The sequence below is a fragment of the Chanos chanos genome, chromosome 8 (genome assembly GCF_902362185.1).
Source record: "Chanos chanos chromosome 8, fChaCha1.1, whole genome shotgun sequence".
Lineage (NCBI taxonomy): Eukaryota > Metazoa > Chordata > Actinopteri > Gonorynchiformes > Chanidae > Chanos > Chanos chanos.
Window position 1 is genome coordinate 35,198,315 of NC_044502.1, and position 18,889 is coordinate 35,217,203.

Consider the following 18,889-nt stretch of genomic DNA (forward strand, 5'->3'; position numbering starts at 1 on the left):
TATTTATTTATTTATTTATTCTTACCGTTTCCAGCATTTAAGATTTTAAATTTTTACCCTTATCAGCCAACATTAGATTAATACAGTGTTAACCACTAAGCTCCGATTTCACTGACTGATGAGTAACTATGACAGTTTGGCAAAACAGCACTTCAATTTAATCTTAATCTGTTTCTTTGCACAGGAACCCTGTAGCAGAAGTGCTCTGACCTGGTCTCCCTCATTCACCTTCACATAGCAAGCCCAGCCCTGTGCAGGTATGAATGTCCCTAGTGTCTGAGGATTACATAACTGCGGGGCTTTAGAAACAAGTAATAATTCTGTCTGCATTGAATTTGGAGCTAAAACAGTAGTGTCACACAACCACTAGCATAATTAGCGTAGGGTTGGTTTATAGACGGGCCGTTATCACTGGCCATAAACAGCCGAGAGTCGGCCCTCTCCACTCCAGCATTGACACATGTATTTTTACTGGCCTCATATGCTCAACACACGGCTCACACATGTTCTACTCCACAATCAGGTCTGGTCCTGGCCCAGGCAGGCCTATCAGAGAGCTGGCCCATGTGACTGGGGCCACTACTGTGGCCATTAGTCTGAACAAAGATTGGTTTTAATTATTCATTAGGTTTTGTTAATAAAAACGGATGCCTTGAATCATACTGTTTTATAGGTCCTCTGTATTTTTTATACGATGGGTTTTGAAATCTTGCAGTGGACGTGTGTCAAGTCTAATTAACACCAGTCAATTTTAATAACACCAACTTTTATTTTCCTTTGATTTTTTTTTTTTTTTTGGAGATACAATTAGAGGCCAGACAAGTTGGCAGAAAACACAACTTTCATTCCATTTTATATTAAGACTTTTTAACATGAAGTTCACACTTATATAGAACTACACTTAATATTACTCATTTACAATTCCTTTGTATATACTGTGTATGATTCTTTGTTATGGTAAATTCCGCATAAGTAAACACGGTTTTTAAGTAAACTTCTACTTCCACTTCTACTTTCAACAAGTGTTATTGCCAGTATGTCATTGCCATAGAGGAAAATGTAACATTACATCCCACATCACATTTATGGACATGGTATTTTACAGCATTTAGCTGTGTAGTTAATAAACATATATGGGAATACAGAACGCAGTTAGAATAAAGTAGGCCCATTTCATGCAAAAGTGTGAAAATGTGAAATTCACAAGACATGATACCTTTGAACGAGTTTCATTGCAGTGACAGGACATGAATACTTAACAGCAGAGTTCAAATGTAAGTCATATATATGCAGCAGAAAAGCATTGTTGAGCGTGCAGGAACAAATGTGCCCATCACACCCTCGCCAAAAAGGTGAGAGTGACTAGTTTTATTGAAATGGAAAAAATGTCAGTATGATTTTTCTGCTATTAAATACAATTTCTATTTCATCCTACAGACTTAAAGGTGGTTCTGCCTAAGTTGCTTTTGGAAAGGCCAGAGTACTTTGTCCCATGTGTTTCACCTCACAGTTTTCCATTTAAATTGAAAAGAACCTTTTCATTTGAAAATAATGCACCTCCTGTTGCTCAGTCTGTGGACAACGTTGTTATGGCTTAACCATAATATTATCCATTACACCAAGGAATGGGCTTAGGCCTTAGACAATTCCAGCAATTTGCAGAAGGGGACAAAATGTATCCTCTGTTATGAAGATTTCTAATCAGGGTTGAATCTAAACTGAATTATGACAACAAACTATGCAAGCTGCTTCTCCTCTAACAGCTCTCTGGAAAGTCAGATCCATAGTGCTGCCCAATGAAGTTTGCCTCATTCTCTCTCTAGAGGACTGCACTCTGCAATATTTTCATGAAAGTAAAATTATATATGTTTGTTTACATTTTCAGTACGGTTGTGTAACAGCAGTTTGTTTCAGATGATTTTCTGCATCTGCTTATGGGTGAATGTCAGAGAGACAGTAGAGTTTTACAGCTTAACAAATCTGCCAAAAAGGAGCAGGGTTGTGAAAAGAGGGACATTATGAGAACAGAAAACAAGGCGGCTGGCTGCAATAAAGAGAGAAAGATGAAAATAATAGCAATAAGAGCTGAAGTAATGACAAAAATGTAAGAATTTAAATATAAACGGGGTATGATTAATGAGAGGAAATGTTAAACGCTTCTCGGTGTAGTTGTGAGTTATGTTTTTATATACATTGCCTAAATTCCCTGGTTGTGATGCCGTATGCTTGTAACCCAAGTATACCCAGATGAACTGGAATACTCATTTATACCATGTCATTAAAAAAGACAAAACTGCAAGACAGTCTCTCTCTCTCTCTCTCTCTCTCTCTCTCTCTCCTTTGTCATGGAAATGAATGTAAACATTCTGACAACCAGAGGTGTCACTCCCAGTGTACAACACCAACAGGCTAAATTATGGTAAGATCATGATAGTGAAAAGATGACATAAGTCCAAGTCCTCAAGTAAAGTAACAAGTGCAAATAAGGATGGGAGAAGATAGTCACAACACCTGAGCTTCCCACAGAGGGAACCATTTCACCCTTTAATAATCATTTTTCACTACTCACCACCTTACCCTGCCCTCTGTTACAGTGTCTTTAAACACCGCGTTGACTGGAATACAAAAGCACAGAACACTGTATAATGCATATAGCATTACAGTTTTAGGGCATTCCATGTTTTGTCCATAGTAAATTTGTTACACATATTACACAAGCTTTTTTGTTGTTGTTGTTGTTATTTGCTTTTAATCTCACTAACATGATTCACAAAGTTCTCTACATTTCTCTATGTTATAATTCCATCCTTTCTTATAATGCTGCAGTGATCATTTCCTCTGATAAAATGTAGGTTTACTACACATAAGTTGTAAAGCAGATGTTTTCTCATGTAACTAACAATACGAGTTTGTTTACTTCTTTAGCCGAAAGCTTGCTGCAGTTCATTTTTTCTCTTACTCCATCTCTTTAAGAGCAAGGTAGAAATTGTGGGTGGCTTCATAAACCCCCCCACTGTTATTAGTGGTTAAGTGTAAATAAACAAACCAAAAGAGGTCAAAGGCGACTGTAATACAACACCCATGGTGCCCTCCTTTTGCTGGGCTAGCTGTGAAGCAGAAGACTAGAGCACACGGGGGAGGCCTTTCCCTATACTGTCTGGCCATGTGGAGGGCAGAGACTGATTGCTATGGGACAATAGTCTGACCTGGAACAGACAGACCACCTGTTATGAGAGAAAAGAGCCTTAATCAAAGTGAAAGAATCTCCTGGCCTCATGCAGATTAATTTAAACCCACAGCTCTCTATAGACTCCAATCCCTGTGTTCGGAATGCCCTGGGTTGGCTCACAGGTTGCTCAGCAACAAAAAGATTAAAAGAGGTGTTAGAACTCTTATGATTAAATTTCTGGGGTGTTGGGCTTGACCCCACTGTACTGATATGCTGTCACACTCGCCTCCAAGATCCCGCAGGTCTCTAATCCCACAAAAGGCAGCTTTGATGACAAGCTTTGCTCATGGTGTTTTTTCAGATTATATCAATTTCAGAGGGAGCTTTTTTATGTTTTTTGTGACATGTGTTTCTCTGATGGTCACATACTGCTCATGCTAGAAGAGGAAGCCCATAACTTGATGTCCTTCCAGTGAGAAGTTCAGGCTTCTTTTAATCTTAGGTTCTGTTTGTTTAATATTTCAGCTCGAGGACGAGAAACACACCTCGGAAGAAATATATAGTTAAAACCACAAGCACGCTCAAATTAGTCAGGGTTTCCTGGGGATTCCATTGGGGTTGTTTTAGTGCTGAAGGACGAAGAGCGGTCTTCTCATAAAACTGCCTGTAAAATGCCTTAGAAACGTCTGCCAAACAATTTAAAAGCTTCAGAGGTGTTGAGGGTGCAGGTGACAGTCAATCCAGAGCATGCTTACACACACACACACAAACACACACACACACACACACACACACACACACACACACCTTTGCATGTGAGTTCCCATCCACTGATGTTCACACTTTGCTTATGCAGCTGACAGCTCCATGCTCTTGATTATATGGGCTTAACACACCATAGAATCCCTACTGCCAAACATGATCCCCCTCAGCCCCAATAAGCATAACAAATTCATGCAGTGTGGTTGAGTTGAACCCCCGTGACTCTAGATAAGACAATTTAATGATGCTACAGCCATTTATTAGGGGCTCTGTTCCAAAATAAATGTCCCGGCACGTGATACTATTGCTGGGACTCTTCTCTTTCTCTTTGTTCACCTCCTTTTGTTTGTTTCATGTATGGAGAATGCATGTGGAGGGATTAGAGTGGATGAGATTTAGTTTGACCTGGGGAACTGATGCCACAGAGGGATGCTAGGATCATTCTCACTGAAGGTCTCTGAAATCATTGTGTAGGATTGAAGAGCCTCTCACTAGTTTGTGTAACTACTAAAAAAAGCACTGCTTGACTCTTCTTGATGAGATGACATTAAGTTTCCTCTGATGTGACCAGACGTTAGGTCTGGGAATGTCTGTAGATTCATGCATAGCTATACCATCCTGTCTTTGATTTGTCATCCTGTCTCAGCCCATAGTTCATTCACTCACGTTTGATTTGCTCAATACATTTCCAGGTACCTTGCTTAGTATCTGACTCACGCACCTGCCCGGCTTCATTTCAGGGTGTTGATGGATTCTCTCATCAGTAGTGGCATGGAGTGACCAAATGACCTCACCTCCTCTCCTACACTGCCTGCTTGTGATATTCCATGGGACTAATTTATCAAGATGGCGGGGGGGGGGGGGGGGGGCACAAAGGGGGGCTTTATTCTATCCTTCCACCTTTTAAGATCAACGTCCTGGAATTTTCACCTCCCACATTGCAGACCATGGACTTAAAAAGCATATTTTTCCTGTTGCAGAATGAACCCTTGCTTATTGGATGGGAGAGAAGGGGGGGGGGGGGGGTTATAAGATTCAACAGTTTGCCAAGTTATCTCTCTTTCATGGAACACTAACAGCTTTGGCTTTCAAATGTTGCCCCACAAAATGCTGGCATACTCTGTATCTCCATGACTGATGGCGCAGCCACAACAGGGGAAACATTGGCCTGATTCTTATTCCTATAAACATCAACATGCTGGTTAGGAAAAACATTAAGAAAATCAGGAAAACCGCTGCACTGTGCTGTGCTCTAACGTTTACCCGTAACCATTTCCATTGTCTGCGCTCTAGAGTGCACAAAAAAAAACAAAAAACAAAAAAAACATAGCTTTGTCTTTATGTGGCCATCCCTGCCTATCTAATGAAAATCGGTCTCAGACGTTTTGGAAAAACAACGTCCCGCAATTGGCTGCAGCATGCTCAATACAAAAGGCCCTCATAGCACTGACACCCTCTAGAGTCCCTGAACGGAACTGTTTACCGCTTACAATTAATAACTGTGCTTTCAAAAAGCGAGTATACGAAACTACAACGTTCATCATTTTCACACAATTTCATGGGCTGAAGAATAACTGAATGCTGTCATCTGTGGTAATTAAAATATGGTTGTTTTAAAATAAATGTTCTTAACAGTGGTCCATTTAAATATGTCTCACATATTTTATCAATTGTATAAGAAAGACAAGACCTTGACCCTGAAGTGTCATTTAACTACGTTATAATGATCTGCTGAGCCATAGTAGTGCTCTTGTCAAACAACAGAGCTTAAACCAGCGACGCATTTGTTCACGCTGACAGGTTTTGTTTTGTTACGTTTTGTTTTGCTTTGCTTTGGTTTTTTTTGTTTTTTGTTTTTTTTTTTCTTTTTCTTTTGTTTAACGAACATGCGCGCGCGTGCACACACACACACACACACACACATACATACTGGCTGGCCTGAAAGTTCTGTTAATGTAGTATTGCTGCACTGCTAGTAAAGAGTGAGAGTAAAACCTGAGGTCTCTCCAGGGGAAAGTACACCTCTCTATGATACTGATTTCAGCGTGCTCTTTATCCTGACTATATTCACTGAAATAGTCATATATTGTGTCGAACAGTCGCGCTCACCACAAGTTTTCCACCATCAGCTCGTGGAATCTATGAATTACTTTTGTATTGTCTAAGAAAACTACCATGAAGCATGCACATCTCCTAAGTTCGTATTGGATTTTGCTTAGTCGTTATCTCGCTTCTCCATTATCTGTCACTCACTTGGCTTCATACCTTACACCACAACTCCACAATTTCAATATGCTCCGTGAGCTGATACTATAGAGAGGAGCTTCCAGGGGTTTAGGGCACCCTCACAGGTAATCCAAGATTGAGTTGAGCATGTTGACAAATAGGTTTACTTGAAAGTTTAGTCAACTCAGCTAGGACTCCACCGTAAGCGTAAACACGGATGCAAATAATTTAATTAATCAAAGTCATTTTCTCTCCACAATCGTCACTTTTGCCGTTACTTATAGATTTTATTTATTTATTTATTTATTTATTTAATGTTTGTTGTGTTGAATGGGGACAGAGACTACATTCGGAGCTACAGAACTATGACGGAATAAATAGTGCTGTCTGTGGCATAGAATGGTGTTTTGTAAATGTTCTGTATGTAACATTCATACACAACTTCTGAACCTTGGCAGCTATATATGCAACGTTCGTGAAATGTAGCTTTATACAGTGGTTGCCTCACTGTGCCTCTAAAATATATAAAATATTGTAATATAATTATGATTATGTACATGCGATAGCCAGACACACTGTGCTCTCGCTTCCAATGCCAGTGCTTATGCTTTTCGAAATAGGAAGTTTTGCAAGTGTCGGTAGCATGCACGGTGTCTGACGTGGGGGGCTCGCCCTCTAAATAAACTTTGGAGTTCAGAGAGGGGGAGAGAGACTGCAGAGAGCTGAAGTCATCAGTTAGTTTGTTAGCGAGTGTTGGTCGGTTAGGCTGTCACGAAGTGAGAGCTAATTGCTCAGCCCTGAAATCAGAGTGAAACCGTTGGCTACCGGGGTGCGCTAGTTATAAAGATTCTTACATCCCTGTGTTGCGAAGAACCACTCAAACTTGTACCACATTCAACGAGATGCTGCGATGACGCGACGACCTCCTACGTGCCGGGCACAATAAAGTAGCCTTCACACCTGGACGTGCAGTGTTGTTCAAAAGTGGATCAGTTAGGAATACGAGACAGGATATTCCAACTTTATCACTATGCCAACCTCACTTTGACTTCCCCCTTCGTTCGTGCGTTTTACCTACCTTTGCATTGGATGGAGGACTAACGCTTTGATTCCATGGAATGAGTACCCCTCTTCGGATACCGCCCTGATTCTGTCTCACTTTGTGGCACATATGTGGATTGCTTCCAGGATGTTACTGCCGAAACGGCCCAGGTGTTTTTGGGCCATTGTAAATTCTACTTCTCTCGCGTCTGTACAGAGTTGGGGGCTCTGTTCGGTTTAGGAATAATATATTTAGCATTACACAAACAGTGTAACGACAGTCGCGGGTTGGTCGAGGATATTGATATTGGCTGAACAAGCATCACCTCCTGGTTACTATGCAATTACAACTGATCTCATTTGTTTTGATTTTGCACTGTATGGAATACGCTAACTGTCAGCAACACGCCTCACGGCACCGGCAACACAAACGTGAGTAGAGCGCCTATGGTGAGATGCTTTACGCACACCTGCACCTCATTTTACACAGCGCGGGATGTTAAGGGATCCTCTGAAACCTTGTTATATGAAAACATGTATTTCATAGTTCTGAATATAGAACGCTATTATTGATCTGTTGACAGGTGATTGTTGATGAATTAGGTACCAAATGCATTGTTAAAAAAAAAATAATAATAATTAAAACGGAACGGTATAGATGCCTGTAAACTTTTAACTTAACTCGTTTGATAAGACCGACAAAAATGTGATGTTGAAGCTATAGTTTCACAGTAACAACCTATTACTAACACTTTCAGTCTGGTGACATACGTAATTCGCATAGAAATGCAGGTATAGCTACGGCAGGGAATGGGTCTCATATGTAGTGTCACTGTTACGTGATTAATCCTTAAGCAATAATTAAAGGCTGGATAGAAAACGTCAACTTTTACTTTTGTGACACTGATCATGAAATAAGTCCGCAACGTAATTTTCCGTCAGCCATGTAGTTTAGAGTACAGTTTTTTTCTAGCCAGCACGGTTTTCTGGTACAAACCAACACAACAGTTCTCATCGTTCCGAAACTATATGCGCAGTTTAAACACAATATCAGTCTCGTCTCTCCACTTTGCTCCACAACTACCTCCATTCCATCTCCTTGTTGGGGTCGCTCTCTAGTGGTCGCTGCGTAACGCAGAATATTCCCAATACATTACATTCTACGTGTGTGTGTGCGCGCGCGTGTGCGTGTGTGTTTAGTGCTGCAGTCAATGTGATGGAACTTAAAGTATCTGCAGACACTGTTTTTCTGAATAATCATGTGCTTTTGTTGTGCAAGGATTCCACTGTACAGTACAGGCATCTCTCATTTAAACTGGACAGTAAAGCCAAAAGGAACTGAGAATAAATGTGACTGCGATTTGAACTTTATACCAGTGGCTAGTTAAGGAGTGGACGGGACAGTTTAAGTGTCAGAAAATCTTAGAGTTTATCTGCATGTTCAGTTAGAAGGTAATGTGCCTAGAAGTATGCGAATAACAATACCATGTGTACATGAAAGGGCGCAACAGGTTCACATTAAAGAGTAACTGTGAGTAGATTAATCTAAACTCTGCTTGGTACGGCTCATTTAAAACAGAAAAAGGCTGGAATGTGGAACTTGTTGAATGCAGTTACAATGAAATTCAGCACTGGGGGCAGCTAGTAAAAGTCAGTGGTATGTTAATATTTTCATTGTGTTTTTGCGTAGTGCTTACATGGCATACATTTTATTTAAATACCAGTCATCAGTCCTCTCTTATAATTATCTTTCATCAGTTTCACTAATAAACTGAAAAACCATTTCTATCCATCGTCACCCATGCTTTTGCACAATGCTGATGGTTTAAATTGTGGTCAGAGCATGGCAGTTGTATGAGAGGTTTGGGGTTTTAAATTGCCCAATGTTAAAATATTTTGGCTCTGATTGGTTAAACAGACATAATTAGTTTTTATTTTGAATTTAGTTTTTGTTTTCCCTTTGTGTGGATCATTTAAAAGTAATTATAAGAGTACTTCCATGGCTATTTTTGCAAGAATATTTGGAAAGTTTGCCAGTTGTGTTTTGAACCTAGAGTAAGCATGTAATTTACAGATGTGAAAAGGTCGGCATTATCAGGGCTTGTGGATTTATATATTGAGAATACTGCAGTGGTAATTCATTGGATGAATATGTTGGGGACAGAAGTGAAGCGTCATAGTTATCTGCCATTTTACATGTATCAGGCCTGATCAGAGTCTCTTAAATGAGGGAGTTTATAACAACTGTGATAGACAAAGCATGGGTCAATGACCATAATGAAAATTTACAGAAATTTGACCCAACGGTCAAGTGACTTCAAATGCTTCCTGCCTCTTCACTGATTCATCCACATCTCCATGAACAAACATGAAAATAAGAAGTTAAAGCAGAGGCCATTGCACTGGACCAGAATAATAGTCTGATACTAATGGATATCAGCCTTGACGCAATGACGTAATCAATGATATAACTACCATTCCAAAATATGATTTTCCGGACAAGAGTCAGAATTTTCAGCATAGGTACTTATCTACTCTGAATATTCCCAGTGTGTCTTCCCATCTGGAGGATAACCTGTAAATCAGTGGACACTTGAGACGCCGCATTGTAAACCCAGTGAGAAGATTCTGAGGGAAATCAAACCTTTTCTTGAAAAGAAAGCTGAGAGCGGTAGAAAAACAGTGAGGTAGAAAACCACCGACCAACCAGAAATGAGTTTTGACAGCTCTGCTTACTGTTAAGTATACCCAGCCTTCATATGCAGAACTATTACCTTCCATAGGTGTCCAGTTAACACCTACAGGAGCATGACCAGAAACACACTGGAAACCAGGTATGCTCTGGTTCCTTATTAGCTAAGTTTACCAAAACTGCCATTACTGCCTATTTCCTCCATAAACTATACCATTCATAGTTTGGTATTTCTTGCAAATGATATTAGTTGTGGTCCACTGGTTTTTATGAAGATTTCTAGAAATTAATTGTGTGTTACAATGGCTCATGCCACAAAAACTGTTTAATTATTGTTATTTAAGTCTTATTTAATCTTGTTTAATGGTTCTGGCTTTGGGAGGGTTCTGGGATTGCTCATTTTTGTGGGTTTGAATGACGAATAAGTTATTTCGAACATACAGATCCCAGGAGTGCTCGTGATGTTATGCAAGCGGCTCAGAGGTTGTGGCGGTGCGAGGGCAGGCAGAATTCCTCCGTGTTAAGGGTTCTGTGAATTAGAGGGCCTTGGCTGGAACGCATGTGGGCAAATGGACAGCAGTTGTAAAGATTGCTCAGATATGTCAAACAGAATATCCATGATCTATGGCAATCTGGCAGCCAACACTGAACTGGAGGCAGAAAGGAGGGGGAAAAAAGGCACTATAGCACAATTTGCCAGTGTCATGGAATGCTAAAGCAGACAGAAAACACCTTCAAAGTTATGTGACTAAAAAGCGATTAACTCTGTGATGAGCTGGCTCTCACCTTTTTTCCATTTACGGAACACTGAACCCTTATCACATGCTCTATTTCCGAGTTCGTTTTTACGACCCCCATGCAGCCTCTCTGTGCTTAAAGTTAGACTGTTGACCTACTTTAGGACTGAATCTGAATTAGGTTTACGGAAATATTTCAATTACCATTGTATCTCAGTGACACCACTCAATGGTTTGATCTCAGTGAGAACAGCTGTCTCTCTCATATATGCTTAGTTTACCCTAACATGTGGTCTTCCTTACCTGACCCCACATCTCAGACTGGACTCTTCAGAATTCAGACATTTTGGCCATTAGAAGTTCTGCTCTGTAAGGACACATGGAATCAATAATTTTCAATCAGTGGTTTCTCAAATACAGCCAAGGGCTAGCTCTTTTTTTCAATCCCTGGAATCAGGTATCAATGTAAATCATTCAAAAAATTTATGCTGGTTTGCACCCTTACACACACCTTCCTCTTGCCCTTACTTTCTTCAACGAAAAATGTTTTCCGCTAACTTGAGTGCTGGATTTAACATTTTGACTGCAGGTTCTAGACTGAGTTTGACTTATGCAGGGGAACAAATGGGTGATAAAACTACAATGTAGGGTACAAATTGGCTCTTCAAGAATGTCCAGACTTTAAGCCAGTCCCTGCAAGTAACGGTTCTAAATATTCATTCTAAATCACTTCTGAAAAAAAAAGGACTGTACAAATGTAAAACTAACAACTAGTAATTCATACCGTACGATGATATAGGACTTGATGGAGTGAAAGTGTTTTACAAACATACCCTCTAGACGTCAGGAAAGCTCTTAGTCATGCGTTTGTGACTAGGCACTCATGCACGATCTGCTAGCAGGAGGTCTCCCACTGTGATGAGTTTATTTTGTCCACGTCTTTGTCCCAGACTGTTATTGCACTTATGGGCACAACTGCTACTGTGCTGGCATTGCGTGCAAACCCCGGTATGCGCAGGGTCTCTGTTGATTATTTTCTCTGGCAGGACAATCCACAGATGAGTGTGCTTCCTTCCATGTTTATTATTACACTACATTATGGTCATTGTCGCAGCCTTAATTGATGGCTTTGCTCTTCTTTGTTGATCCTGGAATAGTTTAGGTTGTTGTGCCCACACACTATTGAAAATGTTTAAATGTTCTACCAGCAAACTTATTATGCTTCTTTTCTCTGACTGTATATGTTATGTTACTGTTGATACACATATTAACAGTACTGCAGTACTCCAGTCTCTCCATGCGTTTGCTCTGATACTGTGCTAATGCTCATGTTATAAAAAAAAAGAGTTTTGCTTGATGAGGGGAAAAAAGCTAAAATGGACAAAATAAAAATGGTGAATACACCTTTAAATCTTCATTATCCAAAGAAATTGACAGGTACATTCACAGGTCAACAAAAATCAATAGAATAGCCCGGGTCTTGTTTGCAAAAACATTTGAAAAAAGGATCTGATATCTTGTGATTACCTGTGACATAGTTATAACAAAAAAGTGTGACAACATGATGTGAAATATAAATACAATGCATGTAAGAGCATAAAGTCAGATATAGCACAATATAAAAGAGATACATAGAACAAAAAAAAAAAACATACAAAAACACATATGTTCTTATTGTACTAATTTGTGAAATTGGTTTCTGTCACAGAGAATGTTGGGGTGAGCACGGGGTGCCAGAGTGGGTGTCAGACCTGCTCCGTTTACAACGGCTGCCTGACCTGCAAGCCCAAGCTCTTTATTCATTTGGAGAGGGATGGCATGAGGCAGATAGGTGTTTGCCTGGCGTCCTGCCCCAATGGTTTTTACGGCATGCGTTCACCTGACAGAAACGACTGCATCAGTAAGTTGTGTAAAGCGCATTGATCCTTACTGTGGAAATGCGCACTGTTTCAAAACCCACATACACAAGTCTCTGACTGTGCTTGGTCTTCCCGACTTAGTGCGACGCTCTCTATGATTTTCGTTCTGTTAAATCACGGACTTATACATGTGAGTGTCTGTCGTGTTTGTCTTTTAGAGTGCGGCTCAGAGTGTGACACCTGCTTTAATAAGAACTTCTGCTTACGCTGTCGAGCGGGCTCTTACTTACACAAGGGAAAATGCCAAGAGAGCTGCCCAGAAGGACTGGTGCCCAGTGACACAAAGAGAGAGTGTGTCCCTGGTGAGTGGGCTTCTCCTTTATCATATTACTGAAGAGACTTGGAGAAAATGAAAATGGAGTTGACATGATTGGTCATGTCTTGAAAGAACTGATTTTGTTAGTCATACATGAAAGCAGGTGGCTAGTGTTTTTGATGGGCTGCTGCCCTGGTGGGTTATGGTAATTCTTATTTTTTGGTTATTTTTCAGAGTGCCCAGCGAACTGTGACTCATGTCTGAACAGTGACACCTGTAAGAAATGTTTACCGGGTCACTACCTCCTACATGGAAAGTGTCATCATGTCTGTCCAGAGGACTACGAAATGAGTGAACTCATGGAGTGCATTCCAACAGGTAAGTATCAGGGTCCTAGTTCTCTAAATGCCTTTCTGTGTTTCTTTGACAATTCTTCTGATCGTTTCCTCTTCTCATCCTTCTTTCTCAGTGCACTGTGAAGTGGGAGAATGGGGAGAGTGGAGCGCTTGTTCAAAGTCTGGAAAAACCTGCGGCTTTAAATGGGGACAGCAGACAAGAACCCGAGAGGTGCTGCAGAATCCTAGCCCTAATGGCAACCCATGCCCCTCCACCTCTGAGGAGAGGGAGTGCTTTGTCAAGAGGAGGAGATGTCAAGGTAATTTCAAAAAATGGTCTTCCTTATTCATACAGGACACTTTGAGACTGAATGCAAAAATACAGTTTGTACAGCATCCTTAGGTTTTAATCATAAGCTGATGACCGAGCCAGAATATGAGAGGTGGGAATACCATCCTTTTATTGATGGATGGTATCAATAGCCATTATCTAATCTGGAATTATTGTTCAATTGACAGGTCGTGTTCCCTCAGAATGAAAAGATGGACCATTTTATTTTATGAAACTGTAAATGTAATTTCCTTGCTCCTCAGGGAATAGTGAAACCTTTTTTTTTTTCAGTTCAGATCTTACACAAATAAGCAAACACAAAAACAGACAATGGAGGGATAGTCAAAAAAACATGTAAAAGCAAATTTACTTATTTATTTATTTTGGTATTTCTGTGTGTGTGTGTGTGTGTGTGTGTGTGTGTGTTTGTGTTTGTATTTGTTTGTTTGTTTGTTTGTTTATGTTATGCTTTATGACCAGCACTGTGGTGCTACAGAATGGAGAGCAGACTGTTTTAATGAGCTTATGGTGTTGTGTGATGACCATGTCACTCTGCTCTCCAAATCATAAACAGAGATTGGGCAAGTGAAGTAAGAGGAAGGAGTAAGTGAATCCAAAACTATGAGCATATTACTCCCTATGCTGGAAATTGGAGACGGAAAAATGTTTCTCACAGGTTGCATAAATGAGCCGGTCTCCCAGCTTGCAACCACATACATCCACTCACACAACACTTTAAAGCACTTAAAACCACACATTGTGTCCTAAGCATTACATTTATGCAGACAGCCAACAGAATCATCTTTATCTACACTCTAGGATGTCTGCCTCTGCTTTACCCCCCTTCTCTCGCCCCTCAATGCCTCTTGCACACTGAAGAAGAACTCTCTTGACCAGAGGGGCTTCTGAGGCGCATTTAAGTCTAGTGAGGATTCGGTATGATGTTGATTTGCCAAGCCGTGGCTTAGGGTGCGTGTTACACACTGCAGGCTCGGTTATCGACCTTGCTCCTGCGTGTGATTACCCAGCTGCCCCAGCCGCCGGAACATCGACTGAGCACTAATTATCTGCTCCATCCTGTCCCGTCCGTGTTTATGTTCTGCATACACCAGGGGGTCAGTGGTCTGACCTCCGCCAGCTCAAAGTAATCTCAAGTAGCCCTTTGACACTGATACATCCTCCCCCTATCCTTCCATCCCTACCATGGGCCTCAGACCAGGTTTATTTGTTGTTTCTTCTGCCACATCTCTCTCTTTTCTCTAGCCTAAATCAAAATTTGTTTTCCCTTATTTTTTTTCTCTGAGGCTGATTTTTTTGCAGAATGGTTCAAAAGTGGGTTGTGGCCTTATACCCTTCTCCTTTTCTCATCTCAGCTAGAGATAAAAACTACTGCATACTCTACTGGTTAAGCTTTATGCTTTTTGGTTGGAGAATATGTAATAGTTTTCTATTAGCTGATCTGTGTTTCTGTAGGCTTATTTGCCCTCTAAAATGCTGTTTCTCTGTCAGCTCTCACTGGCCTCTGCCCCCTCCACCTTTACCAGCCTGCCCCGAGGGAGGGCAGCCGCTCTCTGCCTTCAAAGCTCCGGGCATTCCTCCTGTGGGACAGGCCAGAGCCCTTAATCCCTGCCTGGCTCCTGCCAAAAGCCCCCGGATGACAGCGTGCCTACTGGGGAGGATGTAACCCCCCCAGGTTCATTAATGTGATTGTGTCCCTGTGTCCCATGTTCATTCCAGAGTGAAACATCTCATTCTCACAAGCCCCTCTCCTATTGTGAATACCATTGCATGTTTTTTTTTTTCTTTCATTTTTCTACTACTTTGCATATTGTTGTCTATTCTGCAGTAACGACAGCAATCATTCCATCTGGTTTCAGACATGACTCTCCCTCTATTTGCTTTCTCTCTCTTTCTCGCTCACTCTACTCTCCCCTTTCAGTCAGTCTTTTGTAAATTATAAGTAATCAATGCCAGATGACTCCTCATTTTCCTATGTTGAAATATCTGCATTGAAGTGAGAAATAGGAGCAACTCTGAGGCCAAACACTAACAGCTACTCTGTTTTTTAGGGTTGCAACACATTAAAGAGGAGTGTGCGATTAATGGGCAGTACTTTGGTTAGTTTGTTTATGTTGCCTAAATAAATAGGTGTATTGGCCTGGGGTATATTTTTAGTGTGAAGCACTCTGCGTGTAATTCTTATGCTCTCATGCATTCTTACACAAGTTGCTCTTTCTACTCTCAAAAAAGTAAGCTGAGGAAGCTGTTCTTTCATTGCCTTTAGCAGTGGCGACCAGTTGCTATCTAATGTGTCATATTTCCGGGATAATATATCATTCAGGGGAAGAATGCGTTACTTAACAGTTTATAGAAATTATAGACTCACTTTCAACATTGACAGATTCCCTGTAAACACATCCATAATCATCTCAACACAACCTTGATCATGTTATGCCCTTGGTTTTGTTGGAAACGCAGAGATTATGACTAATCCACTGATCTCTCAATCGTTACAGCAAAGAAAACAATGTGTGCCGAGGGGACTTCCTGTGTTTAAAGAGTAGAGATGTGAGGTGGGGGGTAGGGGGAGGGGGGGGGATGCGATTGGCTGTACACCCCCAAATGAGTCAGCCTCTCAGAACACGCACAATTATCACAACAGTCTCTGGACCTCGGGAGGTGTGGAGGGCTTTGGTTGTTCTTCTGGAGCGAGTTCAGCGACAGAAAGAGCGAGCACCAGTTGTATCTCTTCAGTGCTAACACCGTAGTTATTTCTCCGTGAAGACTAAACAGCCATAGTTTGGTAGGGCCCCGTATCACTCTGGCTGGACCCCAGGAATGCGTGGGTCAGCGTGGGCTGGTGCAGGCGGAGAGCCCTTCTCTCCCATCACAAGTGAGAGCATTACTGATTAATAGAAACAGAGAAGGGGGGGGTGACAGGGGGTTCTGTCTACCTCAGCACTTTTTACAATCCTCCATACAACAGAACTCAACCTCTCTTTAGTTACTGAGTGATAAGCTTGCTGCAATAATTGTAATTGGCTTGTTTTGAAGGTTTAGAAAGAGCAGATAAACTAATATCAACAGAATTTATTTTAAGCCTCTCTATTTTTGACGACTCTTATCAGTGAAGGGAGTTATTTTATTTTGTTTTGTTTTGTTTTGCCCCATCTGGCTGGGGCGTAGTTTAAGTAAACTGGCAAGCAAATAACGTGTGTAGTGTTAGACTGACATCTTGTGGTGTGGCAGAAAAAAATCTATACAACCCCAAACCCAGATCTGATTAAAATACTCTGAGATTCTTTGCGATTATAAAAATCAATAATTACTACTACTCACTAGTTATATCACTTTTGAGTAGATTACTTTCTTCATTTTGTAATGGTGAGGAAAAATGTAATTTTACAGCAACTATTACTGATAATGAAGAATTCCAAAGTACTCTTCTCTATCAGGTCATAATTTAATTGCAAAATTTACAGCTTCCATTGATGAGGAGGGACAAGAGATAGAACTGAAGTCAAAAAAGGGCTAATAATTCCTATTCAAGGAATATCTGCTCCTAGAATTAAATTTTATTTGGTGATGAAATATTAATTTGGTCTCATATGTTTGAATAATGAGGCATACCCATGCTCTTCATCACCCAAGACATTAAAAGGGGAGGTCTGCATTTTTGTTATATGGGTTCAATTTTTAAAACTCCCTCCTTATAATTAAATTGTCTATATGATTTATTAAATACATTATTTTAGTGAATCAGTATTCAGTGGTGTCTTTTGTTGTTTTATAAGTGCATCACTGCTTGACGTTTGCAGGTTCATGTCAATACCTTTATAGATGAAAAGTCACTGTTTCATTCTGCCTCTTGAGAGAAGGAATGAGAACCAGATCAATATGTTTTTTGTGCATTTATTTTGCCCATTTAACATTTGGCAGATTGATTAGTAAACCATTTCACAGATTGATTTCAATTCACTGTTGAAACAAACATTAATGTTAATGGTATGGTAAATCAGGGTAGTTTTGATTTTGACTGAGTTACAGATTGTTAAGGAAAATGAGCAAAATGAATGAACAATACAAAAAAAGTATATTTAAAAAAAGGTTTATTGTTCTTTAGAAATACTAAGGAACAGAATTTAATGAGCCCAAATGTCCAAAGGGTGAACTTTCTCTTTAAGTATGCATTTTATCTTACAGGCAAGCGAAAAGAAGATCGAAAAGGAGATAAGAGAAATCGTAATAATCGGCGACCCAAGGCAAATCGCGAGAGAAAGAAAGATCACGAGAGGGAGATGGGTGATCGTGAGGATTCGGAGAATAAGAATAAAACAGAACAGCGACACCAAAGGGGCCAGAAAAGAAATCCTGCAACAGAGGAGGGAGCAGCTGCACAATAACGCCCTGGATCCTGTTAAATTCCCCTTGCCCCTCATCCCCTTTGCTTTGGGGGTGCTGCTGCTACCTGTATAATTTAAATGTATACTGTATATGCACAAGAGGGAAAGGGTTCATGTCATGCACACTATTGCAAATGGTGAGGAAAACTTAACCCTCTGCCCACAGACCCAAAAGGGCACCTTCAGTCCCTTACCTGCTCTCTTATATGCAAGCCTGAGGCCAAAGAAAGCCCAGAGTTATCTTGCAGAGGGACAGAACTGTGCGGAGAGGAGTGGAACATAAGAACGATGACAGAATGATATTCTGCTTTTTGACTATGTAATTTAAAGGGGCCCAGGTACAGCATTGCATCATGGTTTGAATGTAGGTTTTGTTTTATTATCTAGAACTGTTGTATAAACGTAATATTTTTCCCCTGGATGAGTAAATTAAGTGAGCATGCTTGTTGGCACCATGGACATTGGCTACAGGCAAACGGACTGGCTATCTTGATTGTGGAAAATGACACAAGAAGTTCTTTGTGACATTTTATTCATCTTTGTTCAGTGTTTTCGGAATGTGTATTTTTTCCTGGCCGTATTAACAGGATCTGCGCTTTTCATAAGACCATCTGATGAGAAATCCAAAGCACCTGTATGTAAAATAAACTATACTGAATTTGTATGAGCTTGCCAATATTTTTCTCTCCTGAAATTGCAAGAAAAACAAATGCATGCGCATGTACACACACACACACACACACACACACACACACACACACGCACACACACACACAAGATATGCAGAAAAAAGTTATCATCATATATATATATGAAAAAGATAAAATTGCATTGAAAGTCAAACATTTTAGCTTTGCAAAACAATGACTGGTTGACTGGTGAAATAAATAATGATTTCCGGTGATATTTGACATCTCCTGCTGAGATCCAAACCCTGAGTGAGACATACCTACAAGTATCTCTCTCAAAGTGTTGGGCGTTCTCAAAGGTTTGAGTCTGTTTATCTGATATGATAGAA

General features: G+C 40.5%; 1 protein-coding gene across 1 annotated transcript; it reads left to right on the forward strand.

Moving 5' to 3' along the window:
• Positions 1 to 7,536: 7,536 nt before the first annotated feature.
• On the forward strand, positions 7,537 to 17,881 carry rspo3 (R-spondin 3). Its single transcript, XM_030782417.1, has 6 exons — positions 7,537 to 7,630; positions 12,336 to 12,527; positions 12,705 to 12,848; positions 13,037 to 13,180; positions 13,272 to 13,457; positions 17,672 to 17,881. The coding sequence occupies exons 1-6, from the start codon at positions 7,537 to 7,539 to the stop codon at positions 17,869 to 17,871; spliced, it is 960 nt and encodes a 319-aa protein (XP_030638277.1). The 3' UTR covers positions 17,872 to 17,881.
• Positions 17,882 to 18,889: the final 1,008 nt, after the last annotated feature.